The 25,123-nt window shown below is 36.9% G+C and overlaps 1 protein-coding gene across 17 annotated transcripts in view; it reads right to left on the reverse strand.

Moving 5' to 3' along the window:
• The window catches only part of KDM4C (lysine demethylase 4C), a 273,236-nt gene that overhangs the window by 209,276 nt on the left and 38,837 nt on the right, over positions 1–25,123 (reverse strand). For all 17 annotated transcript variants that reach the window (XR_008463874.1, XR_008463875.1, XM_054186217.1 and 14 more), the window contains 2 exons: positions 17,814–17,863; positions 5,221–5,324 (listed from right to left, as the gene is read on the reverse strand). Coding sequence is in view for 15 of the 17 variants with exons in the window: in XM_054186217.1 (XP_054042192.1) it covers positions 5,221–5,324; positions 17,814–17,863 (154 nt within the window). In the remaining 2 variants the exon portion in view is untranslated. The remainder of the gene's footprint in view (positions 1–5,220; positions 5,325–17,813; positions 17,864–25,123) is intronic.

Below are 25,123 nucleotides of genomic sequence, written 5' to 3' on the forward strand. Positions count from 1 at the left end.
ACACAGTGCAAAGAATACATCAATCTTCCTGACTGAGAGGAAGCAGAGACAGGCTGGACCAAATTCTCACAATTATCATCCCTGAATACTAGTACAAATTGTTGAAGAAATTATTCTGTCCAACACCCTCAAGATGTTTATCTAGAATGGGACCAGAACTTCTTCTGGAAGGCTTGGAGAGATATCTTATTCTCACCCTTCTCACCCATACTCACCCATTTCAAAAACTATGGTTTGAAGACGCATGACTGAGGGCCTGATTTGCCTTTTAAGTTACTTACTATGGATGATCAAGCATAAAGCAGGAGAAACTCTAAGTTAATGAGCCTTAGCAGTTCAAGAAAACAATATTGTTTATCCCAAAGAAACACACTGGATACATTTAGATCCTCTCAGGCAGTATCTTTAAATCATTTTGGATAGGAAAGGAGGAAGAAGAATTAACAACTGCCTTGCACCGACTCTTCAGCCTTACAGCTACTAACAGCAAGGGGATTCTTGCATTGGAAAAGCCATGCAGAGTGTCTCAATGTAAAGCCACTAAAACACCACTTTAGACATTACATTAAAACAAGTTTTAATCTGCCCCTGTCCTTCCCCTCTTTAAGCACAGTTTAAGAGAGCAGAACTCTGGTACTGTTGACAACCAGAATTCCAAATACCTAAAGGACAAAGGGCCTGGAAGGAGATTCTCAAAGAGGGAAAACTTGATTACAGTTAAACTCTGACATTGCTTTAGAGAATAAGCAAAGGTAGTTCCAGAGAGCTGATCTGTTCTTTACAAGTACAGTGAAAAGCAACAAAAAGAAAAGTGTGCTGAGGCCACTGACTCAACAAGGAATTACAGAAAGCACACAAAAAAGAAAAAACAACTAAAAAACCACTGCCATAGTAATTATATTTTGTATAGCCAAAAAGAAACCAAACTCCCAGTGGTTATCAAAAAGAGCTATCAGATATAAAAGAATTCTAGAGTAAATTACTAAAAAAGTAGGGTAAGGTAAACAAGTCATTGGTCAAGATATTCTCTTTCAAGAGAGAAATCTCATCTTCCTATACTTGGATGGACTGCTGCTCTGCTCTGGACGTGACAAAAAGGGGAGACAGCACTTCTTGTCAGTTACTAATATTGTCTCCACTCAGAGACAGCTTTAATCTCTGAAAGTCAGACCACCAGAGACTGTATCAAGGACAGGCTAGTCAGAGACTAGAAATGGCACACTGTCTTCTGAACCATCTGATAAGAGTTAATCAATAAACCAGAAGATTCAGAAGTAAAGAGTTAAGAGATCCCCTGTACTCCGTTTGATAAGCATTTTCACATGAAACACATCAGGCAGCAGGCCCACTAAAAAGCAAACAGATCCATTTAAATGAAGCAAATAATCTGAGCAACGGCTGATGATTGTTCAACAAGATCCATTTGCTGATTACAGGAAAATAAGGAGACTTCACAGAGATTAAAAAGGCTGTTTTCATTATGTGACAATGCTTTGCGTAAGCAATACAGTAAGAAAAACTGGAAGGATAAATATAACTCTTTTTAGGGAAATGCACTTATGATTCAAAATCACAAAAAAGGAGAGTTAAATTTTAAACAACCTCCAAAATTAAAACTCACAACTCCAAACATTTTTCTTATTAACGTCAGGTCTTAAATCTCAGCCTTTTGCTGGCAAGTTGTCTTACATTCAGTTTCCACTTTTAGAATCCCCCCTTTCTGCTCCCTCAAAATTCTCATCTTATAGTTTTATTAATACCTTGTGTGCTTTTTTTTTTTGCTCAATGCAAGAATAAATAAAAGCACTTCAAGATGTATGTTTCTGATGGTATTATGGCGTGAAGGAAGGAGAAGAAAATAAGAAAAATATGCTTATCTAACAAAGCTACAGAATAAAATTGGATCTTACATTTTGCATTTGCAGGGTTAATTTTTTGTGGGTTCATAGTTAGTATATACATGCAAAGGCACATACAGGTGCATATATTATAACTGCTACTGTAGAACTCCAACAATCACTGTGGGAATGTTTAAGAAAGATTATTCTCAATGCTAACAATTGCAAAATTTATCTCAATACACCCTCCCACTGCTGACAGTTTAGCAGGTGTTCTATTGCAACAAGCAGCAGTTCAGCTGCCACCTGGTAGGCGTAGGCTGACTTATCAGCATGCAGCACATTTCCACTTCTATCATTTTGAGACACGAGAGATCACAGCCTGGTTCTCTCTATTCACTTTCTCACTGAATCCCATTAATTACAATTACACTTGGGTACAGTCTGCTTCCTCCCAAGACTAGCTGACAGAACCAAACTTAAATATTTAACTATTTCTAGCGCTATTTTTTTTTTTCAAATTAGAATACAGGAATAACCAAGACACTGAAATAAGAACATCAACTCCCTTACCCACCTCAAACGTGTGGTACTGAAAACAAATATGCTGGCATTTTGCAATACACTACTTTAAACACCAACCACTGAAAATTATATTGTTTACAAAGTAATGTTCTGTAAATCCAAAACTATAAATCTAGTTATAAAACCTTGCAGTTTGGAAGGTTTCATCTGACACTTCATGATAAAGCACAAGGCTATGAAAGGAGTCAGTATTTACCTATATATTACAAAAACGAACTCAGCAACTACATTTCCATATGATAATATATCATTCAGAAAACAAGCTACTTCTTATATGAATATAATTTATTCAAAAAAGCTTGCTTTCCACAGCAGGCAGTATCATTCTAAACGCCTACGTTTCTTCAATTTTATACATAGGTTGATTTAAGCATGAAAAGTGAAGTGATATTCCAAAAGGCGTACAACAAATCAGTGGCTTCATCCCACCTAAATGTCTACCTCGCTCAGTTTCTTTGCCTTAACAGTAAAGCTGTATTTCTCACAAGGTTCTTCTTATCATATAATCTAAAATTTGCTTCCACTCAGTTTTACTAAAAGCATACCATATAATTAGCAGCACTAGTTAGTGCTGCTTTACTAGTAGTAGTGGTATTGGTAATTATTGTAGACAGTGATTACTGAAGTGTAGACATTGATTATTGGTTTGTAGATGCTTGCACGATTTTCATTTTGTTGCAAAATACTGTTTTCAGGAGGGATCAAGAACATTTTGAAATGTTAATAAATTTCTGTTACAAAATCTGTTTGAAGAGATACTCTCCAATTATATTTCCTTCTTCAATAATGGATTCATGTCACATGGCAGTACTTCAGCTACAAAGTACAATATATTGTAATACCATCCCATAAATTCTGAGATTATAAATTTTTGTATTCACTCAAAATATTTTGTTTGTTGCAATACTATATTTTTCAATATACTTGTGCCATTTTAGCTGGGATAGAATTAAATTTCTTCTTAGCAGCTTTATGGGGCTACGTGTTGGATTTGTGCTGAGAACTGTTGATAACACAGGGATGTTTTAGTTCTTGCTGAGCAGAGCTCAGACAGCGTCAAGGCCTGTTCTGCTCCTCACACCGCCCTGACAGCGAGTCTCGCAGGAGACAAGCTGGGAGGGGATGCGGCCATGACAGCTGACCCCACCTGACAAAGGCATGTCCCACACTGTATGACGGTGCGCTCAGCATATAAAACCAGGGGAAGAAGAAGGAAGGAGAAGGATGTTTGGAGTTATGGCACTTGTCTTCCCAAGGAAGCATTATGTGTGATGGAGCCCTGCTTTCCTGGAGATGGCTGAACTCCTGCTGGCCGATGGGAAGCAGTGAATTAATTCCTCGTTTTGATTTGCTTGTGTGCGCCAATTTTGCTTTAGCTATTAAACTGCCTTTATCTCACAACCCACGAGTTTTCTCACTTTTACCCTTCCAATTCTCTCCCGTACCGTGCAAAGGCGGGAGAGAGCGAGCGGTTGTGTGGGGCTCAGCTGCCTGCCAGAGTTAAACCATGAGAATACTACACAAGAAAACATTCACTTGAATGTTATTTCTATGGGCTACCCTTCATACTGTTACAAAAATGTCAACTAAAACAGATAGAAAGCACTGCATTGTCCTATATTCTAGGCTGGGGAACATGATAAACTAAGTTTGCATACACAAGTCCACATGATATAAATAAATAAACACCGCATACGCTAAAACAGAACCCACAATAAGAAACAAAGGATGTGGAGGGGACAGTTTACAGGCCTACACTGCAATGGGAACAGAGTGAGAAAGAGTATATATTAAGTATATACTGCTAGTTCTTTTGAACACCTTAAAACAGTCTGCACAATGGGAAACCAAGAATCATAACCCATTAATTATCAAAAGGCTTTTAAAAAACTCATTATAACATGAACAGATGTTCAGGCAGGGGACCTTCTGCATGAAGCTCTACTGTTCTGAGTAGGCCTACAAAGCTCTTGAATTTAGAAATTTAGAATTTGCAAAGCATTCAGGATATAAAATATATATACTTAAAGAAAAAGCAATGCAGTAGAAATGTTTTCATTAGCTGGCATCTATAGGAAGTTCAAAGTGGAAAACAAAAAGGTAGAAAATCCTATAGAAAAGGACAAGAAACTGAATACATCAGATATTTTTGGAAACACCTATGTGTTAAATTCATCCACAAAGAAGAAAGCCAGTTATTCTTCCTACTTTCTGTTTATATAACGTTCTTATCAAGTGTCCAGTCTGCCACTACCTAGCAGCACAAAATAATCATTCACTCTTTTTTTAATATGTTACAGGTTTTAAAATACATTTTAAGTTAAAAAACAGTTCTTTGGTTTTATTCCACATGAAAGTTTTTAGATCATAATACTGATAAAGTTATATCAGAAAATACAATATACAATAATACAGATATGAAATATTTATTTTAAAATATTAGGTATAACACATTAATACAACTAGTTAATAAGTGTTTCAGTCAACAACAAAAAAAAACACATGCAAGCTTACATGGAAATAAAATAGAAATTAAAAATATTGGTGATGTCATAAAAACCACAGAAACTTTAAATAAAGATTATGATGGCGGAAAGTGTTTTCTGCTAGAAAATTCCAAGCTAAACCAGGTAAAAGTCCTAATACTACAGGCATTTGTTTTCATCTTTTTATGGAGTCAGTGCCTAAAAAAATAAAAATACTAATTTTGCCTTAACTTTACTATAAACAATCCTTATAGTAAACACAATCTAATTCAATGCATGAATGCACAGTTTAAAAATAAGCACTAATGTACCTTGTCAAAAGGAATTCCATACTTTTTCAATATTGATGGAGAAATCAGAGTCATCTTGTGGCGAAGAAAAGCATCACATCCTTGAGAACTGCTTGGGAAGAACCCTAGTAAGGCAAGATAGGGAAAATTAGGTATCTTTTAATTAAAACAAGCAGGATTTTTTTGTAATATTTTACAGTGCATAACAGTGTTTAAACTTCTTATAGGATTTTCTATGTCTTTGCTAGGTTCTGAGAGATTTGTATAAAAGGCAAATGCCCCTCCTAAATTTTTCAACTGATTTTCATGGAGAGGGGTTGCAGGGGTTTGGGGTTTTTTTGTTTGTTTGCTAAGAAATGAAATGATTTAAAATACATTTGGATCTGTAAATTGAGGCATACTTTTCTTACCCTTTCTAAAAATATTTTATTGTTTGGGGATTATTTTTTTTTACATTAACATTCATTCTGCAGCCTCTGCACACATGAAAATCAACTGTAGTATATAAAAGAATTTCACAAGGACTAGGTTTACCTGGCACTTCCAGACCATATACACAATAAGCAAACACAACTTTCTATCTAGAACAGGCTAGAAAGTATGGCTACTTTCACAGAGATTATCCAGTACAGCTGAAAACAGTTGGGGTTTGTTTTTTTTGCTTCTTTATAGCTTGTTTTGATTCCTATGAACAGAGATTGCTTTCCTTGTTTCAACTTTCATGATTATTTGTGTATCACTCCACAAACCCTGCTTAGTCCATTAAATAATTATATAATCCAGTTGAGAACATGGAGATAAATGAATGAAGGGAAAAGTGAAAAACTGAAGATGAGGTTTCAGTGTTATTAAACTCTGGTATCTGACCCCCTAACCAGGACGTGAACAGCATCTCAGCTACAGTTCAAATGAGCTACCCAATCTTTCCTTCTCTAAAATGAAAATACCCTTCAATCTAGCTCTACTACAGTAAGAATCCACTATGTTACAAGGACAATGGAAGAAGATGAGAAGGAGAAAGAGAGGGGAAAGTTTCTAGAAAATCACTAGGCTAGTCCTTCTTGACATTCTTTCAGACTCCATTCCAGAAAGCAGGTAACACTCTCAAAAACTGAAAACACAATTCCTACAAACAATAAAACAAAGGAAAAGAAAGGCATAGTAGTTAATGAAAGGAAGAAGCTCCTGAAAACGTCAGATTGAAAAATGGATGGAATACAGTGAGAGGCATCTAGCCACCTACTACTTTCTCTGAATACTTGCTCTCAATCCTTCTTCTACTTAAGTACAGATGTGTGACTTGCTCCGAGATGAATACGTGTCTTTCTGCTGCAGCCAAGAGAATACTTTTGACTGTATTATAATGCAACATCACAGAAGCCTCACAAAGTTACAGCATGAACATCAGCAGAACTAGGTTGACAACGGGAACAATTTACTCACTGTCCTGGTTTGAGGTAAAACAGAATCAATTCCAAAATAATTTTCATTTGCACTATATAGGCAAAATTCATACAATAAGAAAATCCAAATATAAAGCCATTTAAAAATGATGTATTTTTTCTGGGTACAAGGAAAACATATGTAATCCTATTCTGTTACGCCAGAGAACTACCTGAGCAATATGGACAGAAAGTAAAGCGAAGTAAACAGTATTTTAAAAAGCGTATTTTACTAATTATCTTGCACAGCAACTTGATACTGGAGGAGACACAATGCCAGTTCTTCATGATGAAAACATTCTCCTTAATGATGGCATTGATACTGATTCAGAAAAAATACTTTTGATTCACTTATGCATAAAATTATATTTTATGCCTGAAGAACACAAAGAAAATCTTTTAGAGAAGTCCAGATTGATAGGTTACCTAGGATTATCCAAGGTCTATATGTTTATCCTCAACAAATATATTAACCAAGAACACCATTCAATTATTCTCCAAACTGAACTTTAACTGTTTTTGTGGCAAAGCCTGCTAATTGTATGAAAGAAGTACGAAGATGTCACCCAAGAAAAATACAGGAAAAAATTAACAAAAATGATTAGGCAAATGACACAGAAACATTGCTTAGTGGACCCAAAATTAGCCACAGGACATTTAAATAGCAAAAGGGCTTTCTGTCATCCCTCTCCTTTGCACAAGTTGTTGTATACAAGAGAGTAGCAGTCAGCGGCTTGCTGTCCAAGTGGCAACCAGTGATGACTGGGGTTCCTCAGGTGTCGGTTTTGGGACCAGTGCTGTTTAACATCTTTGTTGGTGACATGGACAGTGGGATTCAGTGCACCCTCAGCAACTTTTGCCAATGACACCAAGCTGTGTGGCACGGTCAACATACTGAAGGCAAGGGATGCCATCCAGAAGGACCTGGACAGGCTTGGGAGGCAGGCCCATGCAAACTTCATGAAGTTTGGGGGCAATCCCAAGCACAAGTACAGGCTGGGTGGAGAAGAGAGTTGAGAGCAGCCCTGAGGAGAGGGACTTGGGGGTGTTGGTGGATGAGAAGCTCAACATGAGACGGCAATGTGCACTGACAGCCCAGAAAGCCAACCACATCCTGGGCTGCATCAAAAGAAGTGTGGCCTGCAGGTTGAGGGAGGTGATTCTGCCCCTCTACTCTGCTCTCATGACACCCCACCTAGAGTACTGCATCCAGCTCTGGAGCGCCCAGCATATGAATCATGGAATTTTTTAGAGCTGGAAGGGGCCTCTAGAGATCACCTAGTCCAACTGCCCTGCTAAAGCAGGATTGCCTGGAGCACGTTACTCAGGACTGCATCCAGGCGGGTCTTGAAAGTCTCCAGAGAAGGGGACTCCACAACCGCCCTGGGCAGCCTGTTCCAGTGCTCTGTCACCCTCACTGTAAAGAAGTTTTTTCTCATATTTGTTTGGAACTTCCTATGTTCCAGCTTGTGCCCGTTACCCCTCGTCCTGTTACTGGGAACCACTGAAAAGAGTCTGGCTCCATCCTCCTTAAACCCACCCTTTAGATACTTGTAAACTTTAATAAGGTCTCCCCTCAGCCTTCTCTTCTCCAGGCTAAAGAGTCCCAGCTCTCTCAGCCTTTCCTCATAAGGGAGATGGTCCAGTCCCTCAGTCATCTTTGTTGCCCTACGCAGGACTCTCTCCAGTAGTTCCCTGTCCCTCTTGAACTGGGGAGCCCAGAGCTGGACACAGTATTCCAGTTGTGGCCTCACCAGTGCAGAGTAAAAGGGGGGGATGACCTCCCTTGACCTGCTGGCCACACTCTTCCCTATGCAGCCCAGAATTCCATTGGCCTGCTTGGCAACAAGGGCACATTGCTGGCTCACGGATAATTTACTGTCTACCAGGACCCCCAGATCCTTTTCTTCAGAGCTGCTTTCCAACAGGTCCACCCATAACCTATACTGGTGCCTGACATTCTTCCTCCCCGGGTGCAGGACCCTCCACTTATCCTTGTTGAACCTCATTAGGTTCTTCTCTGCCCAGCTCTCCAGCCTGTCCAGGTCATGCTGGATGGCAGCACGGCCCTCTGGGGTGTCAGCCACACCACCCAGTTTGGTATCATCAGCGAACTTGCTGAGCATACACTCTGTTCCCTCGTCCAGGTCGTTGAAGAATACGTTAAACAATACTGGTCCAAGTATTGACCCCTGCGGGACACCACTGGTTATGGGCCTCCAACTTGACCCTGCTCATTAATCACAACGCTCTGAGTCCTGTCACACAGCCAGCTCTCAATCCACCTCACTGTCCCCTCGTCTAGTCCACACTTCCTCAGTTTCCTAAGGAGGACGTTATGAGAGATGGTGTCAAAAGCCTTGCTGAAGTCAAGGTAGATGACATATGCTGCTCTGCCCTCATCTAGCCAACCAGTTATAACATCATAGAAGGCTATGAGATTGGTCAAGCATGATTTACCCTTGGTATATCCATGCTGACCACTTCCCATAACTTCCTGCTCTTGAACGTGCTTGGATATGACATCCAGAACAAGTCGCTCCAATGGATCAAGGATCCAAAGGATCCAACAGATCCAAAGGACATGGATCTGTTGGAGTGGGTCCAAAGGAGGGCTGGAGCACCCTGATCGACAAATATGATGAGAGTCCTGGAGCACCTCTCCTGTGACAACAGGCTGAGAGAGTTGGAGATGTTCAGCCTGGGGAAGAGAAGGCTTTGGGGAGACCTTACAGCGGCCTTCCAGTATCTGAAGGGGGGCCTACAGGAAAGCTGGAGAGGGACTTTTTACAAGGGCATGTAGTGACAGGATAAGGGGTAATGGCTTCAAACTGGAAGAGGGCAGATTTACATTAGATATCAGGAAGAAATTTTTCACTATGAGGGTGGTGAGGCACTGGAACAGGTTGCCCACGGAAGCTGGGGATGCCCCATCGCTGGTAGTGTTCAAGACCAGACTGGATGGGGCTTTAATTAACCTGGTCTAAGTGGGAAGTGTCCCCGTCCATGGCAGTGGGGTTGGAACTAGATAATCTCAGGTCCCTTCCAACCTAAACCATTCCATAATTCTATACCTCTCACATAAATGTTAGTTTGTCATTCACATATGCAGTTTTATTCTTGGAGCAACACGATCACTACTCGATTAAAAAAAAAAAAAAAAAAACACCACAACACTTTCAGTCAATTAACCATCTAAATATTTTTAATGGCTTGAGGAAAAAAAGATGAAATCTCAACAATTTTCCATAATATATAGCCTTCTCTGTAATGTCAGAATTAGTCTTATATTTATGTCCATTAACCACCCTAAAATTCCAGAACAGCTTCTAGATTTCAAAATGATCACACTATGATTGTTAGATTCTTTGTACATTCTTTCTTAACACACTGCCCACTCCTGGGAGAACTATTTTTTTTTTAATTTTTTAATTTTTTCTAATTTCTCAGATATAAGGTTAAGCAGCACTTAAGTAACAAAGGTGTAACATACACTTGTGCCAATCAACTCTGCTAAGATACTCTGAGATCAAATTTTATTCGAATTTATGGTTCTTTCTTGTTTCTCCCCGCCAACAGGCACAGAATTCTTTACTCTCTCTTGGAATTATTAATAATGTTATAATGGAAGTTTCAAAAAGTAGTACTTGGTAGGTACAATTCTATCATACACATTTGGCTTCACTGATTAAAAGACAACTAAAAGAAACTAGCTTCCAATTTCAACTATTTTGGCAAAATTAATGCCTATAACATAACGATAACAATCATAACTTGGAATCTACAGCTTACGAGCTTCAAGAAATCTCAGTCCTGAGCAGCAAAGTAGAAATATACTGCAACATACTGTTAAAAAAGTGATCGAAAGTGATATTTGAGACTTAGGAAATAACCAGTATGAAAAGTAGCAGAGACCTTGATATCTAAAGGCAGGAAGGGTTTGACTGAGTTGTTTTCCCCAAGAAAAAAAAAATTGTACCAAATTCTGCTACTGCAATCCGCTTCATTAGCTCAATACATGATAATAAAAAGCAAATGATGGGCAGATATCCAAAACTTAAGTTGTACCATTACTGCTCCAAGAGATCAGAAACAGTCGTGACAACTCCGACCAGAAGTAAAGCTTGTTGGTGAATTCTAAGAAAGTTGCAAACAACACAGCACAGCAGAACACAACCTGCTCAAAACCCATTATGAGAAATTTACTGGAGAACATTTGCTGTGGTTTCAGAGACCTTACAGTGAAATCACAGCACAACCTACATGTTCTGTACCACTATAAAATGTCTTTTGACTGTGTCAAAGTCTACACTTACACACACTCAAGTCTTCCAGTCTCATTCACCTCTTTTTCTCAAAAGCACTTCCCTTCAATGAACAAGGGAAGAAAGAAAGGTAGTATTTCCTCATTACAAGACTGTTTATCAGAAGGTCTTTTGTTCTGCCCAGGGTAAAGGTAAGGTCACGCAAGCTTTTCTTTCAGGAAAGAAAATCCCTGTGGGAGAACTGGTTAGCAGATGTAAAAAAAAAAATACTTAATAGCACAATGAATAGAGGACATTGCATTAGAAACTTCACAAGACCCTTATAAATACATTAAATGCAGGCCAATTCAAGACATGCCTGCAACACACCAGAACCATTCTCGAATAACAAACTGATGTTAAAAGTACCAATTTACAGGATTACCAGTTAATCCTGGATATTTAGTGAAATCCCACATCCAAAAGAAAAAACACTGAAATCTATCTAAAAGGTAACTACCGTTCAAGTTCTGTACTACATTCATGCTTTTATGAGACACTTGAAATCTTAATTTAATCCATCAACACAAATCCATTAACTCTAAATCAGTTCTGCAAAAGCAGGCATTTTGTGGGAATTTGCATGCAGACTCCGTTTCTCTGATGGTCTCTTGAGTTGTGGCAGACCTCTTCTATACCTCTTCTCAATACTTCTATTTAGCCATTTGTACCCTACTTAATCTTCTTGGAAATGGTTATACAGAACACAAGAAGACAATTCAAAGCAATTATTTCATAGGAGCTGATGAGCAATAATCAAAGATCAGGGTGAAACAGAATCAGGTTGCTGATTGATTTACAGCCATGAGAGAAAGACCGTTCATTTGAAAATTCTCGAATCCATGATTTAAAGAAACACTGACATTCTCAGCACCTAGAGCAGAATTAGAACAGTCTACAAGGTAAATATGTGATTCGGTGCTTGGTGGCCAAATGTTTGTGTATGAGCACATAAACTATAGGTAGTGTACATTTATCCACCAAACCGAAAGTCCCACTCATGCTTTTTAAAAACCTTATCTAGTCAGAACAAGCAACAACAGCAAAGAATATGTGAAAACACAGGCTTCAGACTGTGTTAACAATCAAAAACATGCTCTCAGAAGACTCTACGTACATACTCTGGTAGACAACATAACCCAAAATAAGATAACCTTACACAAAGTAACCAATGCTATTTGTACTAAAAAAATAAAACTACTTCTTGAGTTACCGTCTTATCACTGGACTGGTGAAGACACACCCTTTCGTCAATGCTATTCCACCTCAGTAGACAGTGACACTTCCATACAGTTTCTGGTTTTATGATCCATGCTCTAGACACAAGTAAAAGCCCTCTCATCTTTGGGGGAAGCTGGAAGCAGTGGGCACTAAGAAAATTCCCTAGCTGTGTCTGAGGAAGACAGGATTCCACACGCTTCCAGGACACTGCTGCACCGGAGGTCTTTAAAGCATACATGAAACGGTTCGGGGATAAAGATAATTTTAAAATCAGTTCAACTCTATAAATTGAAGGACAGTGAGCACTGCTATCTGGAAGGCTCTTTTTCCTTTTTTTCATCCCGAGAATACCATTCCTACATATCACACACAGCTGATTATCACATGACCACATCACATCACAACTATCACTCACACAAACTGAAGTGGATTGGGTTCCACTCCCTTGTTGATTAGCATTTTCAAGGTATTTGGAACGCTTATCTAGGGTACCAAGAATGTGTTGATACTGTTTCTAATTAAACTGTTCAGCTACAACCATACATGGATAAATTACAATACTATTCCCAAAAAAGCAACCCTGCAAGTAACTCCATTTACTTGAACAGGGCGATTGGCTATAATTACTTTGTACAATCAGGGATATCACAATTCGGCCTATAATAAAGTCAGTATTTAAGCACAAACACATAAAAATCATATTCTTAGGGAACTTTCGAATCAAATTCTGACCAGTCAATGAATGAGGCTAGACTTCCTGTCTTTTTCTACGCATTAAAGTCTTCACTTGAAATTTTATAGTAAAGGTGTTGTATTTCTGGTTTATTAATATTAATTGAAAATATAAATAAAAACATGAAAATATAAATATAAAAATTCTAAACTTATAAGAAAGAAAACACCCTGAAGTGGAAATATCTTTAATGTAATTAAAAATAAGCCCAGTTAATGCAATTAAGCTCGAAGTTACGGTAATTTTTTACTTATGTAGATCTTCATTTAAAGGACTTAGAACATACAAAATATTAATCATAATTCACTGATCAGTACTCTTGGAACACAGGCAGAGATGAAAGGAGGACTGAGTTTTCTAGTCATTTTTATTTTTAGATTTTACTTTGGTAGGCATAAATATAAACTGCGTATAATTTATTTAAATTAATTTGCAGTGATTTGAACTAATTTGATTTAACTTTCTGTATTGCACATAAAAGAAATTAGGAGGACGAGTTTGCATACCAACAGTCCCCACAAAGAAGCAGTGGCAATTTGTATGCTATACAAAGCACATAGTACAAAAGCCACAAAAGAAGCAAGTGCTGTGAAACATGAGTGTTGTTATGCCCAGATGAACATGTCACAGCCTTAAGTTTATTCTCTTAGATGCAAGTTTCCTAACTTGACTCATATAACTATCAGTTGAGACAAAGTTCAGTTCTTCAGCTGCTCAAGTTTTCAGATTCAAGACCCCTTGAAGTTATGCAAATTCTATATCAGGTTTAGTTTCACCAAATGTTTACACTTGTTTTCATACGTAACAGGTAACAACTTCTGCATAAAATGAATTAATTAATACTACACACCACAGAAAGCTCTTTGCAACATCCCTACATACTCACAATATATTAAACTTTAGTTTCTTCTTTAACACAATTGAACACCACAGATAGATGTCATCTCCTCTCTAAAACTGTTTCTGCAATTAAATGATCTATTAAACGATCCTGAAAATCCTTCAAACTGTCATTTCTGATTTGCCACTCTGCTTCTATTCTCTTCATTTTCTAACCCATTTCGTGAAACAAAAAATCCTTAAGAATACCATGGTACTACAGATTAACATAACAAGTATAAAAATTGCAGTTAACAGCTCACTTGAGATTTTTATTACATTTATGTCTACATAAAATTGAAAAAAACCTACATAAATGAGAAAACAGCTGAAGGGCAAAATCAAACTGTTGTCTTTATTAGATGCAAGTCTAATGTCTTTCAGATAAAATATTTGTAGGTGCAACAGTCAATCAAGATTTCAAAAGCAAAAATGGAAAGTATCCTAGCCTTCCTTTAATTTTATGTATCAACTGCTGCCTTGACTTAGTCAGCCTGTCACATTGAATGCATTATTTTATTATTTTAAGTATTTCAGAGCATTTGATTAATTTGGTAGGCATCTGGTCATCAGAGCAAACCTTCTTGAATGAAATACCTTTTTTTTTTTCTTCAGAGGTTGCACTCTTGCATAAATATGATTAAAAGTATTTTAATACATATTTAATTATGATGGACTAATATACACTATGTTTTTTTAATATTCACTATTAAGTGAATTGCAGCCATGCAGCTTACTTTACATTTTCGTCTTTTAAAGTTACCTTACTATAAAACTCAGACTGTATTTTAGCAGACAGCAGTTGCAAAGTAGAAGATCATAGAGGCCTTAGACTCCACACCATGGAAATAATCAGAAATTGTAGTTTAAAAAAAAAAAAAAAAAAAAAAAAAAAAAAAAGGTGAATGTGTAAGTCAAACTGACCATAAAGTCCATCACCTTTATTCTTAAGAACTACAGCATCATCTTCTAAATGCCATTCTAAGCTATTAGCTGGACCAAAAATATTATGAAAACAACCTACTCACATAAAAATGTTGTAGAAGACATTAAAGTCAAATACCAAAAATCTTAGGAAATGCCAGAGATGGTTGTCTGTGAAACTAGCTCACCTATCTTACATTGCTGTTACAATAAAAATCTCTGTATGAGTATGCAGTTTTCCCATAGAAATCCAGTTTCATTCACTGAATACAACGGAACAAACAGCTATTTGAAATTTTCTCTTCACTAGTCAGTATCTGATTCTACATTTTATTTGCTATTTACTGTTCGAAACATGGTTCTGTAATAAGGATTATTGTTTGGTAGTTTCCCAGTCGTCACACAGATCTTTGTAACTGGTACTAACACATAATTAACAGCAGGAGTAGACAACTAACTTCCTTGCAGATGCGCACAGACTAAGGCTCAGTGATGTGCCCGGGCAACTTCTTTAAAGTGATCAGTACAGATCAAGGAACTGGGTTCTGTTCCCAGCTGTAGAAAAGCATGTACACACGTGCCTGCATACCTCAAGACAGATCCCTTTCTGTCCTACCTTCTTCCTGAAGTTCTGGACCTAGGAACTGTTACACTGGGTGAGACTGAAATCATAAGTCCCATTTAGCCTGTCGTCCAAATCTGACTCTGGCATTCAGACACAAAGACCCTGTTCCCCTAGTATAATCTATTGGCTTCTGAAGAACAGCAGTTTTGTAGATTTCCATTTCTCCACATGCTTTATGTCCCATTCCGTTTAGTGTATTAGGTCATCATCAGCAATAAGAGGCCTGAGCAGCTTCAGGCCACAGTTTTCTAACATAATATTTTCTTAAACCATACAAGTTTACATTACGTGACTTCAAAAGCTCCCCATGTAGCAAAGCATGTATCTCCAGAAGTTACCTGCTTCCTGAATTGTATAGGTTACTGCAGTATCTAGGGAAATCAGGGTACATCAAAGAAAAATGTGTAAGGTCTTTTTTAGCCTGCAGCAAACAATGCCATGCCTCAGTGCCACTTAATTTTTAGAGATTAGTGAACAAGTCTTTCCGAAACTGCCCATTCTCTTCCCTCACAAAAAAAAAAAAGTTTGGATACACACTCATTACAGAACATGTAAACCTGAATAGTTTTAAAATGCTGCACAGCTATAATCAATCAATACAAAATCTATATGTCAGAGCAGCCATAATGCACGAAATGAAAAATCTATCTACACAAAGATCCTGTTCCCAGCAAATGTCAAAAGCGACTGTACAGAGAAATGTTTAAATACAGCATGAAATCTTTGCTTAATCTGAGTAATGTATCACAACGAGTTGCTGCTCCAAGACTACCAAAGCCAGATGCAGTTCCTATGTTCCTCTAACAGATTCCTTTGCCGATGTTGTCCAGTTTCTCCCAGAATCCATGCAAAATTTTAGAATCCACAATGAATGGTGAGGCATTCATACCATGAAAGGAACCACCACCTCCTGTTTGTTTTGAACCTGCTAAGGCTCTTTATTCAGTCTCTACCTGTACTGGAAGACCTAGTGAGCTATCACTCTTTAGTCACCTTTCCATGCCAGTCATCACAGGTCTTTATCATAGCCCCTTCCCCTTATTTGACACTCTTTGCGATTGAAAAGTTAGAGCTTACTTACAAACAATTTTTAAAAGAAAAATGCAAATTTTTCACCAGTCCCAGTGTCCCTCTCTGAACCTTCTCCAATTCCCTATTGCTTTTACTTCTTACTCATTTCCTGTAAATCTCAGAAATAATTTTTGAATGATCCTATCATAAGTCAATGTCACTCGCCCAGTCTACAATATGTATCAGTTTGTTTCACAGTAAAAACCAAAAGCGTCAAGGCATGCATATAAACAGTTCTGTACTTCGCAAGTTGGAAAAAGAGGAAAGGAAAAAAATTAGTGACGACTTTCTCAAATTAAACTATGGGGAAATTCAGGAATAGTAAATGTAATTATCCAGGTTGAAACCTGTCTTTCTGAGATGTGTTTTTAAGACTGCAGGTTCACAGGTCTTTACTTTCACATCTCAGTGACACATGCCATCTTACTGTTCTCAGCAATAGTTTAAAAACAGCTCAGAAAAACAGTCATGTAACTATATGCACATAAAATGCATATGAAAAGAAAATGTACAAAAAAATTCAGAATTCGGTCCTGATACAAGATATCTAATTATCAACTTTCAACAGCATTCCTTATACAACATGGTTAATAGCAGGCTATAAAACATGGGCTGCCAGACCAAGAAACATGCCTGATTATTCCCATGTTCGTAAGTGGCAATCTAGAAACAAAAAGAGAGGTGCAGTCTTATTGCAAATAAAACTAATTACTGCATGAGAAGAATCTTCCTATAGACTAATGGTTTTTATCCCTTAGTTAGATCTCACCCTTAAAAGAATAAACTCTGCTCCTCCTCAACAGACATTCCTCACACCTCTGGAGGGTAAAAGCCAGTGGACGCTTTGGCTAAAGTGGATTTATATGCCCGCTCACTGGCCAACACGCTGCTACCAAGTATGATTTAGCATTGGTACACTTTGTCTGCTTCACCCTTCCCAGAGGTACTAACCAGGATTCCATGTTCTACCCACCCACTAACTTTCATGAAACTTCTGGAGACTCAGCTGGCTTCAATATTTGTAACTTTGTATCAAATTTGGCTAAGAAGTTAAAATTTAAAAGTCACTGATTAAAAGAAGCTATGACAAGAACAAGCAACAGCACAGAGGAGACAAGAGATACCGGCAATGAAAATCTAACAAACCAAAAGATTAAGCCTCATTTTCATAAGCTTCACCAAGCTAAAAATGCCAGTACCAAATCACATTCTAAGAGAAAAAAAAGAATATACTATTTTGTTTCTTAAGAATTCCTCAGAGTGCTAGAAAGCATTCCCTGTTTGCAATCACACCATAGACAGATAAAAGACACACAACATTAAGTAATAAAACACAGTAGGCAAGTCAATGTTTTTCACTTTGCTGGAGGTTTGTCCTTCAAACATCTTACATATGGAAATATTGAAAATATTACCTTGAGCTAGTCTTTCAAGCCGTTTCCCATGCTCTGGAGGAATAGCATACCTAAAATTCACATAAAGAAAAGGATGAAATGCTTACAGAAATAATTACTACACAAGCCACGATTCACTTACGATAAATATCTAAAAATACAGAAGCCAAAAAGATTAAAGACTGAGAAATTATGCAGGAAAAATAAATCACTGAGGAAAAAATACTGAGGTGTTTTGGAGAAAACATTTTAGCTTATTTCTAGCTTAAACATTATAACACATGGCTCAAGAATGTCAAATCATGCATACTGACAGTATTTGATTATGATCACAGCAATCCAATTAAAAAAGACACGTATACTTTCATTTCCCAAATGAAACAAAACCACATAAAATAAGTTTAATTTAGACAGGTTTAGTTCCTTTGAATTATACTGGGCTTCACAAGACACAACAGTTCAACAGAAAAACAGGAGTATTAAACATCTTTATTTTTTCCTATAGCCAATGCTGTGGAACAAGAAGTTACTTGTCTGTAAAACCATTACAGTGAGAGTTAAAAAATTACTTAAGAAATAGACTTTCTTTAAATTAAAGAATTGTACATAATTTGGAATCACTCTTTTCTTACAATAAATTATTTTTTAAAGATTCCATATGCTATCTGAAACAATTCAGTAACATTATAAAAGAACTGGAATTAACCTGATATTATTTTTGATATTTATTACAGGTAAAAATTGAAGATTACTGAAAAGCTGTAATTTCATTCTGCTTTACTGAACACTTTGTTATTCACATATTTACTGCACTTCATACTACACTATACACTGCCATACACTGTAGATATTAATTAGGCTTTATTATTTCCTTTAACTGCTTCAATATGTGATATAATAGGCTTTTGTTTCAGTTAAACGTGGCAACAGTATTGGATTGATGCTTCTCTATACAAAATAGTTCAGAAAAGGAGAAAATGCATATTCAGAGGTACAATAAAGTCCAAATACACATTTTCAAACTAAGTCAACATACAGCTTTTTTTTTTTTTTTGCTACACTGTGAACACAGATCTCATTCATCTCCACTGACAACTCACTCAGAAAACACAAGTGAAGGACCCTAGGCTCCTCATTTTGCACAAGAAATAAACATGCCCCTACCTCAAGCTCTCATTTGCACACAGACAATTTTACTGTATTACAACTGAAACTGCTGCACAGAAGCAGGAAGACCCTTCCATCACAGAAGTCAGTGCTCTAAGTTGAACTGTAGCAGAACCCATGCCTACTGACAACTCACTCCAAATGGTATTAAACAAAAAGAGACCTTCAGCTTGACTCTGCTCAGTGTTTCCAGTTTTAATCGGAATTTCACTGTCTTAGAAAAATGGATTTTGTTTCTCTCCATTTGTACTTCAAAAGCGTTTGTGCCTGTTCTCCACTCTGTATTACACATGCATCAGCACATACACAGTAATCTAAACTATATGCTTTCAGACACCAGCAGAGACAAATGCTATGTATAGCATTATATACTGTACAGTATGTCATTAAATACACAACTCCATAAAGGAAAACATGGACAGTGTTTATGTCAAACAAAAAAGTCAAACTGGAGACACTTTACTTTACTTTACCTGTCTCTAACTGGACTGGTATTCTTACAAAAGTACATGTTACTATGTTTTTGTGATAATATGCAGCCACACGCTTCTGTCTGTACACGTAAACATGTAAGTACATATCAATATTACAAAAACGCAAGACTGGACAACTGAGCTCTCAATAATTCTCTCGGAAACATAAAACTGGACACGATTTAATTGGGCTAAAGCTATTTATCCAGCTAATCTAAAATTACCAAGAAATAATTCATTAAATGCAAGTTGGTGCTTTTCATCATTGTCTTCATTTGGGGTCTGTGATAAGATCTACTCTTCAATCCTTTACTTGTTCCCACTGTTGCCATTGCTCTTTTCTCACAGCTAAGAAGAGGACCAAGGAAAGGAGACCACTGTAATGGAGTAGTACAACAACTGCTAATCCATTACAGTAAAATACAAATTTTACTTTGCATGGCAAAAGAAACAGAATGCAGTACAGGGAAAAAAAAAAAAAAAGGGATTTTACTCAAGTTCAGTTACATTAGGAATGTTTCGATGTTGCACAGAGATGCACCCATATACCAACCGGCCTAAAAAAATTGCCTATTCTCCTTCAGTTTTCCTTTAAGCTGAAAATGAAATCTTTAGTAAAACTCACTTGCAGATATTAACAAAAAGCATGTGGACTACAGATGAAACTGCTTCATTAAAAAAAAAAAAAAAAAAAACAAACCCAGAATAAAATATAGGCTTCAGACAGAGAAATAACAGACATTTCAGAAGACACAAAGTAAACTAATACTGTATCTTCACAGCAATATATTGTTTTTCAGATTTCCCTTTGAGGGACTGTTGCAGAAACGTTAGACAACATAAAATAATTCTACTACATAAAATGTGCTTACAGAAAATTGCACTAAAAACACTTAGAAGAACTCAAATATCTTGAAACAATTCTACTGTTGCTTTCTTCGTTGCTACACCAGTTTTGTGAATGGGGGGAGGGAAGGCCCTCTTTTTCTCTAATCCTGTATTTCCAAGGGCATTTATTTCTCAGAATGCAGATGAAGAAAAACATTGGCTAAAAACATATAAGTAGGCAGAAACTAGAAAGAACTAGCAGCAACAAATAGTTGCACATGAATTGCAAGCATCTTTATCCACGCGTTCAGAATTCTCCAGAAAAGTAAAGACTTTATTCAGAATTTGTTTTCAAGTCATCCCATCCATTAGCAAAGTAACTTTGAGCACCATCTTCTTTAAAATTCAAGATCACAGAATGACAGAAAAGTTTAGTCTGGAAGGAACCTGAATGTCATTTAGTCCAATCTCCTGAGCAACATACAGCTAACTTATCAGTTAGTTAACTAACAGATCAGTTTGCACAGGGTTAGCATATAGTCAAGCTTTGAAAAGTTCCAAAGATGAAGACTCAGCAGCCTCCCTAAGCAACCTGTTAAAATGTCATTGTGAATTGTTTTTTCCTTCTATCGAACTGAAATGCCGTTGTTGCAAACTGTGATTACTGCTACCTTTCCTTTGTTATGTCAGTGCATCACTGAGAAGAGTTTGGTCCCATCTTCTCTATAATCTCCCTACACAACAGACTACAACCCCAGACCATATATCAGAACATATAATTTTTACAGAAAAATGAATAAGTCAACAACTGTACATAAGTAACAATCAGCTTGTGTTTGCTTGCTCAAATAATTAATGAGTTGTCCTGCAAAAAACCTCTCCCCTTAATTTATCTATACACTTCTTACATTTTGCATAAGAACCCTCTTGCCCTAATCCAAACTGTTACTTTTCGTAAGAATAGAAAAGTGAAGTTCAACATTAAAAATAAAGAGTACTGACAATCCAGAAAAGTTTAGCAGTTCTCAGGAAAGCATCCCATATGGTTGGAAAAATGCCACAGATAACATTTTCAGAGATACTATATGCATTTGGGCTTTAAAGAAAAAGATTTAAATAAGCATGAAGCTTCTTCAAAGGAAAACCTCCACAGATAATTTGCCACCCAGCGCCATTATGGGCATCAATGCAGGGAAAATAAAATCTGTATAGAAATGTATCAGAAGCACTGAAATATGCGGTATTGTTAAAATAGATGCATTCACATTATCCACAGTTACTAATGAGTGAGGCAAAAGAAAACAATTTGAGTCCTGACATCTGTCGATATTCTAAATAAAGAACATAAGTATACGGTTTTGGTTTCTTGGGTGGACTTTTTTTGAGAATATCAAAAATTAAATTAATTTTCTCTCATAGCCAAAGATCTTGCAGAATAGAAGTCCATCTTTTCGCTGACAGTTAATATCATCAATAAAACAAATGTAAATACTAACACAGACAGTTCCATGTATTAAAACACATTAAAGTAGTCAAAATTTTCTTTCCTGCCTTTCTGGTAACTTCACAGACCCTACTCTGCCATGCTGCGTTTTACAAATTGCACCTTTCACATAAAGGAGGAGGGTTGGAATGTTTTGTCACTTGTACTGCTTTTTGTGCAACAGGGTAATTGGTTATGCAGTAGAATTTCATAAAGTGCAGGCAATAGATAAATTTGAAACTGAATTTGAATCCACTTAGTTTTAACACATGCACAGGATCACAATGACTATAGATGGAAGGAAAACTGGTGATCCTTGTCAGGTGCTCAGTTAAGTGGTATGTTTCACAAGTGGGGCAACTTTTACAACAGCGCTATTCAAAGTATGAACATAAAAACAAATCAAAACCAAAGATTCATTGCTTTACTGTGCCCAGCCAAGCAAGATGGTCATCAGACAAGCAGCCTTTTGCATTCACCCAATTATTCTCATCTCAGTGACAAGAAACAGAATGTGAAACATTGACTTCCATTCTTCCTAAGCCAGGTACACACATAGATAACGGATAACACCATCTGCTGCCAGCTAATTTGGTGTAATGCTAAATACTTAAACAAACTACTTCTCTGAAGCCCATGTTATATATCGACAGGGGAACAATAGCTGATGATTTTTCCTGCTAATTAGTATTTTTCACTGCATACCCATAAAATGTTGTTACAACTAAACTTACAACAGTAATTTTTTCACAATGAACCTAATTCATTGATTTCACAGTTGACAACAGGCAATTTGCAACCTCTGCATTGTATTAAAATAATGCTGTTTATCTAATTCCAGACATTGGGCCCAGAATCCCATGTCACTTTCTACAAGCAACACTAATTTGCTCTACTATCTATTTGGGTGGTTAGTATTTGTTATACAAACATGCCAAATGTTACAAGTATAAACAAACTGAAATCTCATAAACTTAATTTAGGAAGTCAATACATTTGCCATTTTGGGATGGGAAATTTCAAGGTCTGTTACCATCTAAAAAATTTCCCTAACTAACCTAAATATTTCAAGAAACAAAATCCTATTCCACAGAGGGGCAGGGGGAATTAAAAACAACAACAACAACAAAAAAAAAAAAAAAAAAAAAAAAAAACCACCCTCTCCTGTTCTTCTAATTACCATGTCTTACTCAGCAAAGTTCTCTCACTTTATGGAGAATGTTCTAACTACCAAATAATTTCTCGGTTTCAAGCACACCAATAACCCTTTCAGATTGCTGACAAACCACTATACCATGTGATTATAGCTACCTTTTAAAAAACAGAATCCCTAGTCTGATTGTAGTCATCTCTGTGACTACTAATATTCTTATTTCTAACTTTTCTGATAATTTTCAGCAAGAAGTGTGGCTAATCCTCTCTTCTCTCATTTGAGCATAACTGTCTCCCCACCTCTCATGGAAGTTTTATACTTTACTCCCACTTTTCACACCAAAAGTTTGCACTTCACCGTGATTTTCTATATCTGTTGTTTTTCCTAGACATAGAACATAACTAGGAAACATGTCAGTTCTGTCAATGGTACGCCTAACTTGTGCAAAGGTAGCGAGAATCTTCCACTCATGCCGAACTCTGCATCACCTGGACAGATTTTGACCACTCTTTGTCAGCTGCTGATCACACCGTCAAGACCTAGCTGAGTCTCTTTTAACCTGTTTACTTCATTACCACTTATGTTCTTAAATAGTACAATGTTAGTCTAAGTCTGAGTATGCTTTCCCTCTTTCACTTTTCCTATCTGTAATTTTGTCTAATACTAATATCAGAATAACCATTTTTATCCCACCATACACATAACCCCCTTACTATTTCCTCAGCTACTGGGATTCCAAATCTGAAAACCTTCACATGAAATCATGTTTTAAACATTTCCACAGCCGCTACTGTTTAACAATCTATGCTCATTTTTCCACTTCAAAAAGGAGGGTGAGCAGCTATTGGTACATATTCTACACTGGTAAATCCATAAAAACAAGTTCTAGCCATGGCAATCAAGAGGTGAAGTTGCCCACGGCAAAAATTTTAGGTAATCTGGATATCAGACTTCTCGCCATCCTGTATCCACTGAACTCCTGAAAAGAATTCCTGGACCTAAATCACCTGCTTTATTTTGAATTTCACCATAGATCCATTTCACCCTAGTCCCCTTACAACCTAAATAAACTGCCAGGTTCAGCCTCACTCTCCTACTCCACCTAATTTTGGCTTTCTAAGCATTCTCATGAATGAAATTAAAGTTAATGTATGCCTAAATACTGGAGAAAGGTTCAAATTCCACAAAGACTGCCACAGCAGTCACATTCAGCTGCTGCCTACAAGTTCTCATTGGGGCTCTCAGGTGGAAATGGCTGCATTCTCACAATTCAGAGAAAACACACTGCCTATCATGCTTCTTCATAAAGTATTCTTTGGTTCTCCATAAGACCAATATTGCTGCCTTGAAGAACTACATACATACCCAGGAAAATTAAAAACATGTATTACTACTGTATGTGCCAGAGTAGTTGGTTTCACTAAGGATGCATTTGTCAACTCACTTTAAATTTTTTAAGAGCAGACAAGATCTTTACTATCTGTATCCTAAGATTCAACTCATCCTCTACGTTTTTGAGGAAACTATTATACTAATATCACATTACCACAAGAATCATTTTACTGATATGGGAACAGCATCAGCATAAAATATTGCAGCATTCTTCCAGCAAAAGCGCATGCATCACAACAAATAAATCTTTAACTGTCTGTCTTTCAACTTTTTTTTAGTGCTGTATTTCTCAACAATATGGGCCAATGCGGTCCAGAAAATGAAGCTATATCCACCACTATTTCTTCAAAAGATTAAGAAGTTAGCGTTTAATGATTTTGTTCATTCCAAAGTGTAAACAAGTATCTGTAAAGTAGAAAAGAGCATTTTTCATATTATCAACACATATCTTCTTCAAAATACTTAAAGAAAAAGTTTTCTTCGCCTCTATCCATTGCATCTAAGGACTTCAGGGTTTAAGTAAATGTCTCCTACTTGGAATTTTACAATATGCAGTAAGGGTTTCTTTAAATAACACTTTCAAATTCCTAAGAAGCTAAAATAACTTTTATGCAATCATTGTTTTAGTTAAACTTGTCATATCATCTTACAGCATTTTGGAATTACCTATCTTTACACACATTTACACCCATTAATCAATTCAAAACACAGACTTGCATTACTGCAATAGGTGGTGGTCACCTTCTCTGTCTAAACGCAAGAGATCCACTACAGAAGAAAAGCAAGCAAACATAAAGCAATGACCTAAGAACCAGCAGCTGACAAATTTACCATC

Source organism: Rissa tridactyla, chromosome Z, assembly GCF_028500815.1.
Source record: "Rissa tridactyla isolate bRisTri1 chromosome Z, bRisTri1.patW.cur.20221130, whole genome shotgun sequence".
Classification (NCBI taxonomy): domain Eukaryota; kingdom Metazoa; phylum Chordata; class Aves; order Charadriiformes; family Laridae; genus Rissa; species Rissa tridactyla.